At 40.2% G+C, this 21,426-nt stretch overlaps 1 protein-coding gene across 2 annotated transcripts in view; it reads right to left on the reverse strand.

Annotated features, from left to right (window-relative positions):
• RpL38 (ribosomal protein L38) overlaps positions 1-18,447 on the reverse strand; it is a 38,539-nt gene extending 20,092 nt beyond the window's left edge. Inside the window, exons 1-4 of one of the 2 annotated variants that reach the window (XM_083143427.1) lie at positions 18,363-18,447; positions 18,171-18,210; positions 7,229-7,289; positions 115-237 (exon numbers count right to left, since the gene is read on the reverse strand). In XM_083143427.1, coding sequence (XP_082999553.1) covers positions 115-237; positions 7,229-7,289; positions 18,171-18,210; positions 18,363-18,439 — 301 coding nt within the window. In that variant the 5' untranslated portion in view covers positions 18,440-18,447. The remainder of the gene's footprint in view (positions 1-114; positions 238-7,228; positions 7,290-18,170; positions 18,211-18,362) is intronic. The other variant, XM_083143428.1, reaches the window with a different exon arrangement.
• Between the last annotated feature and the right edge of the window lie 2,979 nt (positions 18,448-21,426).

Here is a 21,426-nt window from a genome sequence, read left to right on the forward strand (position 1 = left end):
ACACAATTTAACTGGCCTAGAAAGAAGTAGCAGAAAAGCACAGCTTGCTACTGAGGCTCAACAATGAAGCTAGTTTTAAATATGAAAACAAAAAAGAGATCAGGGTGAACTTACCTGGTGGGAGAGACTGCTTCAGCTTCTCTGCCTTCTCTGGGTCCCTGATGACAAGAGTGTACAGGTATCTGCTGCATCGCACCTTGAATTTCACATTGTCTGGATTCTTCTTTATCCTGACAGCTGAAAGGATCGATCAATATCTTAGTAAATCTCTGGGTTAAAGAATGGTTTGGAAGTCAAGAATACAGCCGTATATCAGACCATGCATTTCTGTATGAAACTAACAAAACATCTGAAACAACATTATAATAAGCAGGAGCTCCTGCACAGCCAAATCTCTGCAGTTCTGGGTTTGAACCTTGGTGTCAGTATCATAGGACACTTGGGAAGCTAGGTAGTAGGGTCCAGTCTAGAATGCCACGCAATACCAGCAATGTAACCAATGAAAACCAAACAGTTTGGCAGGTCTTGGGCTCTAAAGAGCTCTTGGTACGCATCACTTTTACTGTGGATTGTGAAAAAACATGTTACAACAGATAGAAAACACCATTCAACTTCAATAAATAAGTTGTTGTTGAATGAACACAGGTAAAGTTACCCGCACATATAGCATCGCGCCATGAAGGCACATTTAGAGGATGTGGGGCTCCGCACATTCTCGATCTCTGCCATTTTTAAAGGTGATGTGATCAGCACCATGCTCTGTTTGCCCTTATTCCCCTCTCGGTACCCATTGATTTGAGGCTGGGTGAGCCTCAGAGAACCACTTTATGTGGGGGACAAGGCCAGAAAAATTCTGACCTTAGATCAACCAGCACAGGAATTGACAGTCAGATGCCCATTCTGTTGAATGAATGTTACTTACATATTTGAACGTTTCTGAAAATGCATCTTACAGCATGTCCAAAAAGTGTCCAAACACATGGGTAATATTTATTTAGATTACTGAGAAAAAAGGGTGTAAGGAAGTAAGTCTATGACCTGGTAATTTCTAAACTTGCTGTGTAGCAGGGAAATATTAGAAAGATTAACATCTAAACATCATTACTTGGATCTAAGTGTATTGAGAAAAAAATGGAAATCTGCACAACACAACCTGTAAATAGCGATATTTTCTAAAATCAATTAAGTTTCACGTGTACAGTCAAATCTGATTTTTTTTTCTTTAGGGGACCAAAGTGATGAAATTTATAATGTGGGAAAATTTTACATTTGCTCTATTGTAAGGTGGTGCAATGTAAAATAGGAGGTCACTGTATTGATCATGATAAAAAAACAGTGAAAATAGATGCAGAAGATTTTAGAGCATGTTTACATGGGAGTCTTTTGGGATGACAACTTTTCAGGCACATGCTTTCCAAACTTTCCACGATGTAGAAAAAAAAAATTATAGCAAGAGAATTTTGTTTTTCTTATCCTGGAATAACAGGACTCTTATTATTTTTACATTTTACCACCTAATAATGAAAGTTTTTTTTAAAGGAAGAAAATCAAAATTTTAATGCAAACATTCATATTCGGTGCACCGCTATGGCCACCATATTGGACCAAAGTGAATGAAAAAGTACGAGGGTGAATCTAATATGAACGAGCCTTGATTGGCTAAGCGTCGGAATGGGTAGCAGGGTGTGATTGGGCATGTGCGGCCGGTAGGTGGGGCTGTCGTGAGTCAGGAACTAGAACAGCCGGCATGTTGCATGCTTTGTTTAGTAGCTCTCCGCAAAATCACAGCTCGGTGAGTTCTCAAGCTGCTGAATGTTGCTCAAAAAGATGACAGTTCGCATTGCTCGCCAGCTTCACACTCGTTTTGACATGGAAGGGGAAGCATTTTTGCATCGCATCGTTACCTGTGATGAGACATGGGTGCATCATTACACCCCAGCATCCAAGCGTGCCAGCATGGAGTGGAGGAGGAAAGGCGAAAGAAAACCCCGTGAAGGCAAAAGTTTGGTTGTCTGCGGGGAAGGTGTTGGCCATGGTGTTTTGGGACTGGAGGGGGATCCTACTGGTGGATTTCTTACACAAACGTCGGACCATCAACGCAACCTACTACTGTGGACTCCTGGATCAAGTTAAGGTGTAGTATTGATGCAAACTTTCAGGCTGTCCCATCTGCCAGGTCTCGTTCCTCCATGACAACGCCAGAACCCATACAGCAGGTGTTATGTGGCAGTAACTGGTGGAAATGCACTCGGAACCGCTTCCGCATCCACCGTACAGCCCAGACCTTTCAACATGTGATTTTCACCTGTTCGGACCCCTCAAAGAAGCACTTGGGGCCGAGTGATTTGCCACCAATGATCAGGTGGAAACGTTTGTGCGCAACTGGTTGGCCGCCCAGGTTCATTCTATGAGAACGGCATCAAGAACCTACCACAACATTGGGAAAAATGTATCACTAAGGGCGGAGACTATGTAGAAAAATAGGATGTGGCAATGTCTCTGTTTCCTTCAATAAATTATGTTTTTCCGCACAAGGCTCGGTCATATTTGATTCACCCTCGTATGTAGTAGTCGCGCATTTCTACAACAATGCTAAGTTGTGTTAAAAATAGGTAGATACGTCTTGTAGGAAACAATATTCTGGGAAGTTTCTTTTCTTCAGTTTTGTCATTATTACAAGGCATTTTTCAAAATAAAGGGCCCATTATTTATAATAAGTGATTGGTAACAGTGATCAGATAGCATCTGCGCAGTAACATCATCTGGTCCATCAGCAACCTAACAATCATATTTTCGCTAGTCAACTGTTGGTTATCCTGCAAGTTAGAGCATGTTAAAATGTCTGCGCGAATACACAATCCTGCCTGTTAAGAGGTACAGTCTCTGAGATTCGATGTCTTAAGACAAAGGTCATAATGCTGCCGAAATTCACCGAGAATTGTGTGAAGTGTACGGTCCGAGCTTAATGGGTGAAAGAAAAGTACAGCAATCGTGTCGTGCGTTCACACCTATCAAAGTCGAAAAAGTTCAAGCAAACTCCATCTCCACGAAAAGTCATATAGTGGAACCACGAGCAAAACAACCTGCGCAGACCCGCGACTCCTGTGCCGTGTACTCCCGCGAGGAGGTGAGGGGGAGAGTGGGCCAAGCTTCCTTATGGCCCGAGGTGGAGGGAAGAAGGGAAAGCTCCGCGGGGACTTCTCGTCCCAAGGTTTTTTTCCTTGTGGTCGATCTATATCAACTGTTTTCTGGGATCAACAAGGTGTGCTTTGGGTGGATTTCATGGAGCCTGGGAAAACAATCACATCGCAGGTGAACTGTGAAACACTATCCCAACGTAAGATGTGCCTTACAAAACTGATGATGCGGAATACTGTATCAGCAGTCAATCAGTCCTGTTGCAGATGTAATCTCACAAGAAAAAGCTACATGGCATCAAATGCAGTGACCTAGATGAGCCAACTGAAGCACACCAAATGCATTCTCTGTTTGGTTTGCTGCCATGTTTGTACAACTACAATGGAAAACGTGAAAGAAATATCTCCGAGAGCTTGTCTTTAACCTGGTGTGTGATTCAAAACATGTAACTGAACTGTCTCATTTCTTTCAAATTTTCACAAACTGTAAACAAGTATGCATCCCACGTTATAAAGTCCATAGTTACAACATTGCAACCCTGGATAACGAAGAAGGCTGAAGATCTTTACAACAGAAAAATTAGCAACACTATGTTGTTGTTGATCGTGAAAGGCAAGGTAATTTCCCTCATAGCAGCAGTTGTAACGTGCCCAGCATGAAGCTAGGTTACTACGAGGGGGTATCGGTATCGTAAAGTTTTGACAATCACCCTGTTCTAAACGAGCTAGAATTGGTGTTTTATATTGAGGTACTTAGGACTTCTGTACATGGTAACCATCCATAACCACACATTTCTGCCATCGTTTCTTGACCTTCCGAAGGCCCTCTTTGTAGAACCCCCTGGATTGCGCCGAAAACCATTGCTCAACCTACATAATGACGTCATCTGTGGTGTCAAATCGCCGACCCAGCAACGGTTTTTCATTTAAGGAAATAAGAAAAAGTCACTTGGTGCGAGATCGGGAGAATAGGGTGGATGTGGCAAGATTTCCTAGCCACATCGCCTTTCCTTCTCGATCGCAACTTGCGAAGAGTGAGCGGGTGCATTATCGGCCAGAAGACAAACACCTTTCGTGAGCATGCCGTGCCGTTTTTCTTTCAGAGCACCTCGCAACTTGTCCAGAAGTGTGTAGTAGTAGTTGCCAGTGATGGTCTGACTTTTCGCAAGGTAGTCTGTGAATACGACCCCGCGACAATCCCAGAAAACTGAGAGCATGACCTTCCTTGCAGACTTCTGCACCTTCTGCTTCTTGGGTGGGGGGGAATGGGAGTGCTTTCCCTCCTTGCTCATGGTTTTGGTTTCTGGATCGTACTGGTAGACCCAACATTCGTCCATGGTTACCAGACGACCAAAGAAATCATCTTCATCCTGCTCCAAAAGGGTCAACATCCACCTCGAAAGTTCGCACCGTGTGTGTTTTTGAAAAGGAGTCAGCTAGCGTGGAACCAAGCGTGCAGACACCTTTGTCATGTGCAAATTTTTCGTGAATTATTTTTGACACTACCATAACTAAGCCCCGTTTCGTTCATTATTGTTTGGATGGTTGCACGTCGAAATTCCAGGATAAGACACTCCACTTTCTTCACATTGACAGCATCGTCTGTGCATGACGGTCTCCCACTTCTTGGCTCGTCTGTGAGTGACATGTGGCCAGTTTGGAAATTCCTTTTCCACCTCGCAATAGTCTCATATGATGGGCAATCATTACTATACACAGCTTTCATTTCATCATGGGTCTGTCGGGTATTATTCCTCTTCAAATGCAGAAACTTTGTCACACTTCAGGCATCAATTATATCCATCTCACACTTTCCTCTTAACTCATGCGATTTCTGAAGAAACAAAAAAACACAATCACTTGGTTTTTGCACCATTAGCTACATAGGGTTTAATAAGTTTACAGACAAAAATTCACGCTTATAGCTAAAAAACTTCATGGTGATTGTCAAAAATTTACGATACCCCCTCGTATTTGGTTGTTAGGGTCAAATGCTCATTAGATAATAATGCAAACGGAACCTTGTGGTGTTTCTTTGTAAACTATTTAATTGGTGGGTTAAGTGAATGTGCTTAAAGATTTTTGTCTTTATCTTAAGGTTCCCTTGTAATATGTTTTGCTGGATATAATGAACCTTAATGGCTTGATATCCATATTGAGTTTGTATGTAAGGTCGATCCTTGGTGTACATATGGTAATCTGACCCGTGTTGACTAGTATCATATGGTTGTGCGGAGAGCTAGTAGTTCATCGCGGCGCTGCAACGGCGCTGATACAAGTGTATATAAGCAGCGAGCTCAAGCTGAGGTAGTTAGTTGATGAGTTGACAGCGACCAGAGAACGTGCGAGACTCTCCTCTCCCCAAAACCTTCCTGGGTCTGATGCCGGCCTTTGGCCGAGATGCTTTGTCGGACCCTTCCCTGAGGTCTGATCTCGGCTCCCCACCCGAGAACTGTCGGACCCCTCCTTACTCCAGAGGTCTTATCCCGGCTTACCAGCCAAGAACTGTTGGACCTCTCCTTACTCCAGAGATCTGATCCCAGCTCCCCAGTCGAAAACTGTCAGACCCCTCCTTTACTCCTGAGATCTGATACCGGACCTGGCTGAGAAGCTTTGTCGGATCTATCTAATGAGGTCTGATCCTGGCTCCCCAGCCATGTTGCTCCATCGGGCCCATCCTATGTTTCCTCACATGGAGAGAAAATATATATATATAAAAGAAATATAAAAGGAAAGAGAATAAACGAATGGTCCCCTGTCCTCCCTGGCCTGATGCTGACTCCCCAGCCATGTCGTTTTGTTTGGTCTCTCTCTTTCCGGGTTCGATGCCTGTCCCAGTTTCTTTTCAGGACAGAGTTGTCTTGTCAAACCGCTCCTTTATCACCCATTTTTAATTATGATATATTCATATAGTAGGGGCGTGTTCTTATTTGTTTCACGGGCGGGCGAAGTTTTAAGGAAGTATACGTTCAGTCAGACGTCAACTAAGGTGTCATTAAATTCAAGCTCACAGTGTGTGGGTAAATGCTAATAATACTGTTCAGAGTAACGTGTGAAACAAGTCAATTGTAAACTAGTGGCACCTGTTAACCCCTTTTTGTAATTGAACTTAAGTGTGTTGAAATTTGCCTGAAGTATCACTTTTTGGCATTCTGAAGGGAAAGTACAGAACGTGAACATTGCGCCGTCTTATGGGCAACAAGCAAATTAAGAAGAGTGATGTTAAATGGATAATTGGTAAGGTAATTTATTGTTTAGTTACTCTATGCCTTGTAATGGTTTCAGTCTTCTTATCCGTAAACAGGACATGCAGTTTTACGAACTGGGTTTCTTGAAACTTGTGAAGCAGTACAAGTGGCTGAATGTCGCCGGGGACTATGTGGAAAAATAGTGTAATAATGATTCCTCTTTCTGCTCATGTCATGTTCTTTCACCAGAATAAAACTCTCTGCAGATGGCAGACTAGGGACACTTCTTTTTCCAAACTATTCCTCGTAGTTGCAAACGTCCAATTATATGGTGGTAGTGAGGCATCCAATTGTGGTGCACCAAAACTCCAGATGCCATTTTGCAAATTCGCTGGGACAACAGCTTAAGCAGTGGAATTGGGGAGTGCTAAAGCACTTGCATACAGTCTACACATAAGTTGTTATGAGTATGACTTTCTTGGAAGCTATAAGATTCTCTACGAGGACATTGCTTAAAGACCGTTGATGACAAAGTGCAGACCTTAGGGTGATTCCTCAGTGATACATGGAAAAATGATTCTGCTGATAGCGAGAAAATTGCCAGAAACTTGGCAACATGCACTATATTGGGCCAGAGACTATTACTAAGGAATACTGTAACCTCGTCCTCCACAATTATATAAGAAGGCAGTTATGAGCACGTAATAACTTTATTTTAAACAAAGCTTGTACATGTAACTACTGTTGTTAGAATTTGCTGTTTGTTTTTGCTTTTATTGTCACATATAAGAATATTATACTGCATTATTTTACTGAAACTAAGAAACGATTGTAGGCAGTAAGAGGCAGGGAGGTGAAAAAAAACTGGAAGAAAATCTGTAGTACATTAATATGTGTACTAACCTTTGGCATCTGGCCTCCGTGCTGTCAGCAGAAAGTCTTTGATGTCCCTGATTTCCTTAGGCTGAAAAAGAAAGAAAAACTAGTTACAAAAATGGCAGTAGAAATAAAATGTGCACATATAGGTTTATCAGAGATTTCTGAAATGAAATGAGAACATTATATTACAAAGAACACATTCACTCCTGCATCTGATAATGGCTTGACCGTAATGTGTACAACAAAGTACATCTTTGCAGTTAGTATGTTCTCAAAAAAAAGGTGAATATATTGCAAATATATTGATGAAGGACCAGGCTCCAAGAAAGATCTGAGCCTCGAACATCGAGAGTCGCTCACTCTTCGGGACATTATTCCCGAACAGTCACCCCAGACCAGGAAGAGGAATAGCAACGAATTCCGCTATTTCAGCTGAATAACGCCGCAACACTGGGTTGCAATCATCGGGAAGAAGCAGCGAGCAGCGATTGATGCAAGACAATGTCAGCAACATCCGGCATCAAACCAAGATTGATAAAACCCCAATTCAGGAGACAAACGAGAGAGAACTAAGATATCACCACCCGAGGCAACACACCAAGCAGGAGGTTCCCACTTGGACTGACCAAGGTGACGTTTGGTAGAGCCACGGAAGCCTACAAGCCGAAGAAGAGCACATCAGGACTCATCCGAGAAATCGGCCAGCCACTTGGGGACCAGCTTGACTTGTGCCTCTGCTGATAACATCAACGCAGTTGTCGCCTGCTGCCTCTCTCTCACCCTCTCCATACACTGATCGGGGTTTGCTGGATGCTGCCTTCCAGTCGTCCACAGCTTCCACTAGCGTGACCGCAACAATCCAAGCAACCACCACAGCCGCCACCCATCACCGGCCGACCACCAGGGTGACTGTTCAGGGACCACATAGGTGAGTGACCATCCTCCAATTAACTCTGTGACCTCTCAATTATCCTTGATAGCCAAGCAACTGAATCTGAGTCTCCTATTTTATTCCGAGCTACGCTACTCGTGACTCCGATTCCCATAATACCAGAGTCATGTCTCAACATATTCTTATTCACAGTACATGGTCCATGATGCAGCATCATGGGGATTACTTGGTACATTGTTGAGCTATCTGATACACCAAATCAAATGAACCACAAACAGCATATTGAATTCCATGCTTAAAGGAAGTGATGTCCGAGCATGCTTGTCCTAATATTTGTAGTCAACTACCAAGAATTTCTAATTAGCAGAGTCGTCTCCTAAACGCATGTGGTTCATGGATCTGAAGTAAAAGAAAGTAATAATTCTTTTCCCACAATTGACGTATGCATCGCTTCAGATCAAAAAAATGTAATATAAGCTTAGTTGAGCGCTCTCGAGTAAAATAAATACTTCTCCTATATGAAGAAATTAGAATGTAGAAATGCTCATTAATGTCGTCGCAGAGCAAACTGTCCTTTTTCCCACAACTGACGCATGCGCAGCATACATTCAGGAGACACCTCTGCTAATTAGGAACAGGTTTTATTTAACATACCTAGGTAAAATTTCTAAATACGTAAATATATTGTTACAATATACAAATCTGCATGTTCGTAATGAGGTGGCAGATATATTAGGTTTCCATTTCTTTGTTTGTCAACATCTGTTGCAATTATTGATAATACCAGGTGGTTATAATTAAAGTGACTGTGTTCAGAGTGGTACAGCACAGGCTGTAATGAGAGTAGCAGTCTGAAACTTCGTAGATATGCTAATGAAGCAATGCGCTCGCAAATTATGCAAAAAAAAAGTTCCCATTCTTGCCACTAGGGTAAAAAATGGAGCTGAAACAGTCAAATCGTGGAATTTTCCGTAACTCTGACGTCAAAGTCTGTGACATTGCCTAACCATTGTGTGAGCTCCCTGGTTGTTGTTGGTGACGCTTGTTGCTTTTTTTTCCTTTAGTGATGTGAATGTTCGCCGAACATTAAAAAGTTTGAATTTTTCCGTGTAAAAAGCAATGGCTATTGTGAAGAAAGACCGTGCACTGCTAGTGAAGTTGTTTTACCAGAATGGGAGCAATAGTAACGCTGCACTGCGGAAATATCGCCAACAGAAAGGGCTGAGAAGAGGGCCCATGTCAATTAATGGGCTGAAGAAGATGATGAAGAAATTCGAGGAAACAGGTGAATTGGGTGTTGCACCAGGGAGAGGAAGGCGGCCCATCCCCGTGGAAGTTGTGGACGAAGTTGCTGTAGCTGTAGCTGACCGTGCAGCACATGCCTCAACTTCTGCAACCAGTGCTAGAGCTGTGGCACGTGAATTGTCACTCCCCTGGTCAACAGTTCGCAAGGTATTGCGGTGCATTTTACACTGGTATCCCTACAAGATTCAAATTGTGCACCAATTGAAACCCCAAGATATTCCACAACGCCGTGAGTTTGCCCATCGGTTTTTGGCACGCATGGAAGTGGATGACATGTGGCCGGGGAATATTCTGTGGACTGACGAGGTGCATTTTACTCTGGACGGTGGAGTGAAAACTCAGAACTGTCGCATATGGGGTTCCACTCGTCCACATGTTGTGCAGGAACAACCATTGCACTCAGTTTACGTGACTGCTTGGTGTGGGTTCACTAGCTCCTTCATGCTTGGTCAGTATTTCTTTGAGGAGATGACACCTCGAGGGCCTGTTACGTGTACAGTGACATCTGCACGTTATAGGGACCTCCTTGTGCAACACGTGATTCCAGCTTTGCAACAACAGATCTTTGAACACACCACCATTTTCATGCAAGATGGGGCAACCCCACATGTCGCTCGCCACGTGAAAGATTTGCTGCGAGAAACCTCACTAATGACCGCATCATCTCTAGGCAGTTTCCAGATGATTGGCCTTCCAGATCCCCCGACGTTAATCCATGTGACTTCTGGCTGTGGGGATATTTAAAAGATCGTGTCTATCAGAGACATGTTGCGAGCAACTGTCAACCATGCCGTGTTACGAATGCAGCATGTTGCTGAATTGGGAGGCCATATTGAACAGTTCTTGTAAACATAGTTCCTAATAAACATGCCAGAACCATTGTTCTCATGTGTTTGATCTTTCCTGCCCTTTTCCTGTAACTATACCACATTTTGACTGCTTACAGTGCCATTTTTCACCCTGGTGGCGAGAATTGGAACTTTTTTTTCTCTCCATAATTCGCGAGCGCATTGCTTCGTTAGCATATCTACAAAGTTTCAGACTGCTACTCTCATTACAGCCCATGCTGTATCACTCTGAACACAGTCACTTTAATTATAACCACCTGGTACATGACACACTAAACATGATAACATTTTAGAATTAACAGTTTTGATTATCAGTCTGCATTTATTGGAAATTCTTAGTCTTGGTCAGTTTGTAAATACTTCTTATAACATCGCAAGAATTGTTTTCACATCACTTTTAACCTGCCGTATGTCAGAGCAATCGTTGTCTGTGTTGTGTTGAGCTCCATACAGACAGGTAGATTTTCAGTACTTATAGCGTAAAAACTAAGTGCTTTCAAGGTAATGTTTATAAGGAAAAGTTACTTGTTTTTATCTACCAGCACCCAAGCATGTTTGAAGTTGTTTTAGGACACCCTGTATATGTTTGTTAATGGTATACATTGGACCAATTTCACAAATACATTTTATGAAAGACTTCTGAAAAAATTCAAAATTCATGCACTAAAGGGTTAATTAACGTTAAGGTGTCCGACTACCATGCGAGAGGCCCGGGTTCGATCTCCAGCAGGGGAGAACCGGGACTTTTTCAACCTGTTCAAGCGGCTCCGACGCCCACCCAGCATCGTATAAAGTGGGTACCTGGAGGAAACTCTGGGTGGTAAAGGTGGCTAGGGGCGTGGTGCTGATCACTTCACCCCCACCTTTGGCTGTGATCAAGAAAGTGTGGGGCCCTAACCCCCCCTCCCCTATAAGCCTTCATGGCATGGTGCAAAGCACGGGGGAGCACTTTACATTATTTATTATAACTGATATTAACTATTGAACAATATACAGTAATCTGGCAGATATCAGACCAGAGGACTGCGAGATTAACGAAAATGCCGGATTAGTTGAGGATCATTTAAAATTGCATGTTTCTCAACTAGAGAAAGTTTTATGCTTTCGTTTGCTCTGTAGGGACATTTTTCACTCGCATCAATACATGTAATTAACACTGAGACAGAAAACTGTGCATGTGGGGGTCACGTGTGCAACATTGATGCGTACAGATCGCTATACTGAGGCTAGTGTTTATCTCATGCCAAGGTCTCAGACACAGACATGCAGTAAGTTCTCAATGCCGGACTACTGGAGGGGCTGGATTATAGAGGGACCACTGTATTATTGTTTCATGTGTGTAATTACTATTAATAATTATTATAACAGTAGTACTAGTAATAATAACAAACAACAAATTCTGTTTTTTGCTGGAGTTCATGGGAAACCATTAGAACATATATATACTGGTGATTAGTTATTACAGCCGATATGTCAGCTTTCAAGAAATCTGTGAATACAGAGAATCGTTCAAAAAAGTGTATTATATGTGTATTGGATCGTTTTGTACAACACTGACATGATTAGAAATTATAAACCAATAAAAAAAACCTGCATGCCATAGATGAATTGTTAGCAACTATAAAATCTAATTAATATCTCACATACTAAAATTTTACCTTTTTATTTTATAGAAGATATGTGTTCTTTAATAAATTTACAAACATCTATAATAGCATATTTATTTCATTTAACAATTAAATTTCTTTTGGATATGATGATGTGGGGATCAGCGGTCTCCCAAGGAGAATGATTTTGATTTGATTTAGTTTATTTTACTTCGCGTTTTGTGCCTCTTGGCTAATTTGCGAAGATGGGGATGAGTGATGAAATGATGAAATTGATGAAGGGGCATTCACAAACAACCAAGCCCGACCAGGATTCGAACCGGGACCCTTGGCATCGCAGCGTGATGTGCTAACAACTCGGCCACAGGGTCGGGCCCCAAGGAGAATGCATGATAATTTTTGCAATAGATAAAAACATGAATAAAGTTAGCCCAACTAGCACCCCCAAGCGGACGGGCAAAACTACACCTACGCTCGACCTACAGTATAAAGTGGGACCCACGCTACTATGTACCTCCACCGGTTATCGAACCCGGAAATGTTACCACTTCGTCATCCATATTTTTATATTTGTCAACAATCCTACACACGTAATAAAACTATTATTGCTCTTTATGATTATGCCAGAATTTGTTTATCAATATTTAATTTCATAGGTACATGTTAATTCATGCATAAAATCTTAAATACTGTAAAGGAATTATGAGGGAAATTCTTGGGCTTAAATTCTTGACTTAAAAAAATACCAGGACATGGTTTCACGAAGGTTAAGAACCATTTCTCTAGTGTTTCGGTATTCGCTTTATTCAGGCTGGAAAGTCTAGCGTATACAGTTTGAGCTCAGTGCATATTATTTCTCAGTTTTCTCATGCACATGCCTCTCCTGAGTTTCAATAACTTGCACAAATTTTACGTGATTTAGATGTAACCATGTCTTATGTTAAGTTTTTTCGGCTGACTAATAAACTGATTAATGCAATTATATCTATACAATCATGCAAACTGAGCAAAGAAACAAGTGTCGCTTGTCACGTGCATCCTGTCTCTTTAGTGTGAATTCTCCCTAAGACAAAAACCTTCCTATTCTGGGCTACTTTTATACATTTCTCTATCCAACTACTATTTGCAACACCCATGAGGCAAAAGAACAATCAGCATTAAACTGAAAACTCAACACAAGAAAAAAGAACAATAATGTTAGTTAACCTCTACTTACTAATACCTTTGAACCTAAAACTCCTAATCTAACACCAAATTAGTATCCATGTGTGAAATTCCTAACACTATGGTTTTGATTGATTTTGTGTTTAAATTCCACTTTATGCACAGTAAGGCTAATCGGGACTGGACCTACAGTTTAAAGTGGGATCCGAACCACTATGTGCCTCTACTGGGTATCGAACCCCAGACCCTTGATTACAAGGCGACGATGCTACTGCTCCGCCATCGGGGAGACCCACTAACACTATGGAACCTAAGAACTCTTAACATGAATGACAAATCAGTATTGCATGTCCAATTGCTAACAGCATTAACCCCACCACTCCTAACCTAAAAACAATTACTTGGGAAAGTACATACCTTAAAAATATGCACTGTTCGCTACGTGGTTCCAGGTGTAAAATATGTCACATGACATGCACCAAAACATAGCCTGCAGTAATTCTCGCACCCACTAATGTCATGCCAGCACTTCGAACGTTCAATATCTGATATTCCAAATACTGGTCTATAATATTAACTACTTTTAAACTTCCAGAGCAATTTTACAATACCGGACCCTTCTCCAATTTGTCCATACTTTGCATACTCACTAATTTAGGGCTGCTAATCATGAATCTGCAGTTAATATTTGGTGCTCAGGTGTAGAAATTCGAAAAAAGGGGGTCCGTGATCGCACCCGACAATGCACGATTGCTCATTATTTACGTGTTTCCAATACTGAAAGAACGAAATTACGACTCTAAATTGTAACTATGTTTGCCTAACTGAACCTAACCTAATGGTGTGTGGGGCACCGTAAGAAAATTTCAGTTTCGTAGCACTAGAGCGACATATTATAACTACAAAATCATGATCAAGTGTCCTAAAATATTGAATATGCGAAATATGAACGAATGGCCTGTATTATTAATATGTACCCAACTAAAATTTACTAAGAAAAAACTTTATTTCCTACCTTTACACCACACAGATTACTAACTTCTGCCATTTTTCCGTGAAGTGATTCGCAACAAACATGGCATTCTTTGCATGGTTTCAATCATTGTATACGGAGAACGATAGCGGCAATTGAAAAGCTTCATTTACAACTTCTACACGTCAAATAACAATTTCAACACGTTAACCTCGGATACTTCATCGGGATTACGTATTTTGTGAGTATAAGAAATTATATTTCTATTTTTCAGTATTAGAAACAAAATCTTCCGGTACATAATGAGCAATCGAGCATTGTCGGTTGCGATCACGGACCCCCTATTTTTTTCGAATTTCTACACGTGAGCGCCAAATATTAACTGCAGATTCGTGATTAGCAGCCCTAAATTAGTGAATATGCGAAATATGGACGAAATTGGGGAAGGGTCCGGTATTGTAAAATCATACCAAACTTTCCATGCATTTCCCATTATTCAAAACCAATAACATTTTATGAAAACACTACAAAAATATTGCGTTGGCAATTATGAAAATGATGTAATAAATGTCACTATAAAAAAAAATTCATTACTCATTGTAACACATCTCCACAAACATATGGAACAGAACAATATTCGTAAATAATGCAGAATTTTTTTAACTTTCAACTGGGGGTGTGCAGGGTTAAGGGATTTTTTTTGTTAAAAATGCATTCTGTATTGTAATATCTCTCTTTTGTGCTGGCTATGAGTGTATCATCATTGTTATTCTACCATCAATGGCCTTTTTTTTAGAAGTTAAATAATTTTACCATACTGTTAATGAAAACATGGTCTCTTAACTTTCCACAAAAATTAGTGCATAAGATCTGAAAATTGGGAACTACAACACTACATGTAATAGTTGCATTTAGGCCTTCATCAGTACCAATGTTATTATTCACTTATCTTTTTAATAGAAAACAGTATTTTCACTTTTCTTCAGCAGTTATTAGCATCTAAACATGTGAAGTGGTATATAGTATTTGTGCAGTCGCCATTTTTCAAGATGCGATTTTAAGGATCATGTGAGACCCCTTTTGCTGCCTTCACGAACTGAGGTTGTAAAAAATCTTATGGTAGTTTCGAGTCGGAGGTGTGTCGGGAAGTAAGGACATACTTAACTACAGTGTGAGACTGGCTCCATTCTTGCCAATGTATTGTTGGTTTTGAAACTGAAGGTGCCGTATCTGTTAGCAATGAGTTCAAGATACAAAAGTGAAAGATATTGTTTACATTTCTGTAAATTTTGGGTTCCTGGAGTTGTGTATCGAGCAACTGGAGCCAAATGATCTCAGTGTACATGATTATCTTGAAATTAAGGAAGAAGTGAAAACTAAGCTATCAAGAGCAAAGGGACAAACTAAAAACTCTGAGACATCTTGAACAATAATCCTGGATACAGCACCTTTACCAGCATAGCAATTGTCCTCAGGAGGGACAGAGGATCAACTCTGGAAAATGATAAGATTTAACTCTTCCAGACACAACATGTTTCAGGTTTGCTCCAGTGACCTCATGCTACGTAGTAGAACATGCATTCTCCCTCTACAAGACGTTGCTGGCAGATAACAGGAAGTTTCACAGTAGAGAACCTTGAGAAAATTTTCGTGTCTCACTGCAATGCTTAATAGAACTTGAAACATGACCAGGAACTTCTGCGTCAAGATTGTAAGTGCAGTGTGGAAAGGAAACGTATTTAGTGTAACTTGCTCTGATAAAAATTTTGTAGGCTGTTTTTCAATTTCTATATACTTAAAATCCCCCTACAATGTTGTGTTCGTGCATTGACTGCTGCCACAAGATGACATGTGCATTGTGAAATGGAAATATTTATCATAACATGTTCTGACAAAAGTTTTGTAGGCTGTTTTTTAGATTCTATATAGTTAAAATCTGCCAAAAAAAGTTGTTTGTATATTGATTGCCTAGATTTACCAGAGCTGTAGAGAGTTGCCACTTGTGTGTTCCCACGAAGGTGTAAATCTAACATACTAGTAAATGAAACTGAGGATAGTTGCAGTCATGATATTTTCAGTATTTTCCCCGCAACATTTTTCGATTAGAGAGATTCTGACATCATTTAATATCCCACCCCCACCCTACACGATCTTGCCTGTAATGAGAAATTTGAAAGTACTGTTGTGCATATTTTTGGCTTTACTGGGAATATTTCTTAATTTTTCTGACAAATTTGTAAAATTATTTGATAATTACATACATATTTTAGAGTTTTATAGGATACAAAGTCCCGGGTCCTACTTATCAAGTGTCTTTACGGTAACAGTATGGTATAGTGAAAACATATTTCTTCAAATTTACAGGAGAAACTACTTACGGAACTGAGTTTCTGTAGACTTCTGGAAGCTTGTGGAAGTGTTTTGTCACTTCGTTCTATGTATTCGGCCGGTAAATCATGTATTTTTCGACATAATGGTATCTCCGATGCACGATAGCTCTTGCCACCATTACCGCCGACTACGTGAATCAAATGTTCCGTGCGTTCGATTATGTAACCCCCAGTTAGTGCAGCAACCAAGTGGTAGTGTTACAAGATCACGTGTGAAGGTTGCATTGTGAAATATTTTTTTTCCTATTTAATTTTCTATGTTTGCCTAACCTAACCTTCCGTGAATGGTTTGTGGATCAATTTTCGCTTAAAAACCTTCTGTGAATAATTTGTGCAGCATTTTTCAGTTAATAAGTTTGGAAACACTGCATATCAGCTGATGATAGACGTGAGTCAAGATTTGCCCGCCATATTGTGTGTAACGAAAGCGAATTAGCAACGAACAATAAATACTTTTTTTCAGTAAAAAAAGCAAAATCCCATGTTCAAAAATGTTCCGCTATGCATAACAGGCAAGTACAAATGTAAATAATTTGTTTTCCTTGTTCCGCTTGGGTAACAGACAATATGGCGTGCACTCGTCATGGATCATCACACGTTGTGCTTGTGTTTTGTCGATTTGGAGTGGGTATGCAGTGTTTCAACCTTCTTAACTGAAAAATACCTACTCTCGTGTTCATTATGTCATCACGAACCATTGACGGATAGCCCAAAAAATTATTCACAATAGCCCCAAAAACCATTCACGATAGCCCCAAAAACCATTCACAATAGAAAAACTAAATATGCTGACCAAGGCAGTAATTTAATTTTATTAAAAATATAAACTAAAACGTAACGTTTTAGTTTATATTTTTAATAAAATTAAATTACTGCCTTGGTCAGCATATTTAGTTTTTCATAATCATGGAAACAAGGCTTAATGGTGTTATAATTCACAATAGCCTCAAAAATCATTCACGATAGCCCCACGGACCATTTCCGGTTACGTTAGGTTAGGTAAGCATAGTTAAAGAAAATCGTAAAAAAACAGGCACATTTGGAAACGCTGGTGAGACTTTCGACGCTTGGGCCATCTGCAGGAAACAACGGCATAATGTTGTCGCTTTACAGAAAATGCAAGTTCCTTACATAAAAAGTTATTATTTCTTGTTCTGCAGGATTCTATGGTGAAGACCTTTGACAATGCTACAGAAACTGATTTCAGTAAGAAGTTTCTCCTGTAAATTTGAAGAAATCCGTTCAGGCGATATCGCATATTTACCCATATTTCGAACAATCATATCATTTCACTGAAAATATTGGAACATTTCGGGGCGCCCCTGTAAGCCAGCCACGGCGCACACTTTGGGAACCACTGCAATAAGCGAAGAAATGTTTGCCGGAAACATGGCGCTGTGCGTGATTTCGCGCAATGAGTTGTGGGAGAAGTTGCAACATGAATATCACACTCATATATCGACACCGTGCCTAATCGGTGGTTGAATCGTGTAAAAATAAAAATACTTAACTTTCTTTCTTTGTATTTCGGTTATTTTACGTCGTTTCGTTATTTATTGGGTCGGTCATGAATGACGATGGCAATCAACAGATATACATCTTTATAATACACTTCGTTCTTTCGAATATCCTGTCACGTACCAAGTACATATACCAATAATGATCTACTTTCATCTACAAAGTACAAAACCCTATCAGTTTATGCAAATTAACCATTTGAGCAAGTATAGTCCTCACTTGTATTACAGTATCACAATATGTTGTCAAATGTACAAATTTATGCTTACCATTTTCCTAAAGAGGGAATGTACTTCGAACTGGTCTCGCCTGAAATAAAAAAAGAGAGCAATTTTAGTGAACAATTTTATTAGCAAATAATTAGTAAATTAATTAATATACATTGGGAGTTATTAATATAACGATGAAATGCAATATTATTTAGGATGAAACAAGATTAAAACTACATGAAAATACTGTACCTATTCTGTAATGGCGTCAATGTTTTCCTTGGCAAGATACAAAGTTGCCAGTCCATGGCATTTCGCAACTTATGCATAGTGTGATATCCCCAGAATGTCCTTCTCTAAAAAGTAAAAAAAAAAAAAGGCCGAGTCTGCTGCCACGTAATTCGTCTGCTAAGATGATGTTACAAATCTTAAGAACAGATTAAGACGAGAGAAATGCAAGAACCTTTATCTTTAGAAAACATTTATCGATATTATTTTAATGCTAACAGAACTTAACCTAACTACGAGAACATTTAGGTTTATTATTAGAAGAATGCTGAGGGACCTAATCTTAAAACATTTTTGTGAAAGTAATCGCTACAACTTCACAGTATGTGTTACAGACGTAATTGCATACATAGCATGATGAAATCACGATAAAACAAAGACCGAGTCTACTGCCACGCGCATCTTTTTTGAGGTTGCAGCAGAAAAAGAACGTGGCAGCAGACACTGCCAAAAAAAAAAAAATTCAGAGGATGCGGAAGGGATGTACGGGATCCCGAAATGTAGGTACCAGCAGTGACGTGCACTGAGAAGTAGCTAGTCCAGCAGAGATAAATCAATCAATCTCACATCTTTTTAAATCACAATATTTATTGTCTTGTTGAAGCCACAGTTCATACGCATGCCTATATTTTATGACTACGACAGTGGCGTGCGGTGATAAATCAGACAGGGGAACAGGTGACCTGCACTTGCCCCCTCCCCTCCCATACCCGTCGTAATATAATACAGTAGACCAAGTAAAATTCAACCCTTATTGAAATGAACTAAATAGAGGGGTGCCCCCCCCCCAAGGCAAATGGCGCATCCCCTCCAAATCATACAATTTGTGCCCTTAAACCATATCGTAATCCCCACAACGTATTTAATTACGAAAGCGTGTCTACTGAAAGTAACTTGTTTCTTAGCTTTACTGAACACTATCCTTGATCTGCACGTCCTTCCTAAACAGGGGTGCCCATCACTCAAGACCACCCCTAAAATCGTTCATCATAATCGAGAATATATCTTGTCTTGTACAGTGGGATCCATGAGTATTACCGTGCAAATTGTCCACGACCATTTTCATTAAATTTTCTCTTACATCCTATGTGTTTTTAAGCGATGGATTTTTATGTGTCCTGGTGAAGAAGTTGTCAACAGCTTGTTTTGAGTTTTATTTTAATTTTTGAAGCTCTTATTGGGTCAAATAAAGTGCACAAAGATGGTATTTCAAAAATGCACTGAGGAAAAATGCAGTTTGTTTTACCGATACCCACGTATCGGAATGGTTAGAGCTTTCCACTGCACTCATCTTTGTTGTCGCCCGACCTTCGTGGGGGTGCAAGTGGTCCCGGAGTACCGTGGAGGCACATAGTGGTTCCGATCCCACTTTAAACTGTAGGCTCAGTCCCGATTAGCCTTTCTGTGCATAAAGTGGACTTAAAACACCAAATCAACCAACAGTGGGGGAGTGGTTATCACAGCGCGCTACGACACCAGGAGTTCCGGGTTCAACCCCGACATGCGCATGGGTGTTCTTTGTGTTTGTCCCTTCATTAATTTTATCGTATCATCATCGCGATTAAGCAAATGTGACAAGAAACTGACGTTAACAAAAACCAAATCATTGATTGATGGTTTGATTTGGTTTATTTTACTTCGCTTTCCGCCTCTTTTCGCTAATCGCGAAGATGATACGATAAAATTAATGAAGGGACACACAAAAAACCCATGGCCAGGCCGAGATTTGAACCCAGGATCACTGGCTTAGTAGTCAAATCAACTTGTTTTGGATTTTCGAAAGAGGGTGAGAGTTACGTGTACTTTTTTTAGTAGTCATTCATCATTTTGCAATCTTTTCCTGTTTTTTATTATTTTATTTTTAGGAATACTGGGCCCTAAAGTGGGAGGGCTATGACCCACACCAACCCTCTTGGGCAAGCTACTGATTGCTACCCCAAGTGACGATGCCACCGCACGTCACTGGGTACCGGGATGGAAAAAGAAATTCCCGTCGTGGGCTAACGTATCCTAGGATATTTCAGCGACGAAATCGTGTACTATGAAACAGTAGATCAGGGGTTATACTTGTCCTTGGACAATTTTGCCTCCTATCACCACAAAACAACGTAATAACAAATTCTTGGGCAGGAGTAAACTTGACCTACAATATTTTAACTCCCTATCTCCGCAACACCACGCTATAACGAGCTTTGGAATTGGGGGTACTTTGCGAAACCTTTGCTAGCTGGTGGGCATAGGCGTAGCTACGGGGTATGTTGCGTTATCAAAGATAATTAAAGACAGATATTTCAATAAGAGAGAAAATAAGCGACAGTTTGTAAGAAGTTGAAAATGTCATTACTTGGTACAAACGTGAGCATTGTCGCTGATGAAACGAGTGTCTATAGATTTTCGATTTCTTGATGTCATTGGAGAAAGAAGATATTTACTGAATTATACTCTGTACTACAGCTCTTTTCTTCTATACCTGTCACAAGCTGCACGTGTGAGAGATACCTTTCTCCAAGCTTACCTAAGTTAAAAATAAATTAAGAGCAACTCAGAAGCAGGATAGTTTGGAAGCCCTGCTCTTGCTATTTGTGGAACAGGAAAAAGCTTAGTCTATTGATGTAAATGAAGTTATTGATGAGTTTAAGAACATTGTACCTTTTGACACACGTCTCTTCTTATAGATGACGTGTATTTTGATGTATTCGTTTGTAACATTTATGAACATTTTGTGTGTGTGTGTAATTTCTATGCAATTTGATTTTTTTCTACTACATATATTCAGAAATTTTCAACACTGTCATTTAGTGAATTTATATTCCTTTACAAACATCAGTATAGTTAAAGAGCCAAGTGATTGTATTGCAAAATATGCTATTAAAAAGGTACAAGAAATGTTTATTGTGTAGCAGTAAGGGATCGACTGAGGACCAGACTGCGATTGCCAAGAGGACGCCCAATTGCATTGTAAAGGCTTGACTGACACATACACTTTTTAATAGGACCTATTGAAAGTAGACATAAGAAATTCAAGAGA

This window comes from Lepisma saccharinum, chromosome 22, assembly GCF_977018435.1.
Source record: "Lepisma saccharinum chromosome 22, izLepSacc3.1, whole genome shotgun sequence".
Taxonomy (NCBI): domain Eukaryota; kingdom Metazoa; phylum Arthropoda; class Insecta; order Zygentoma; family Lepismatidae; genus Lepisma; species Lepisma saccharinum.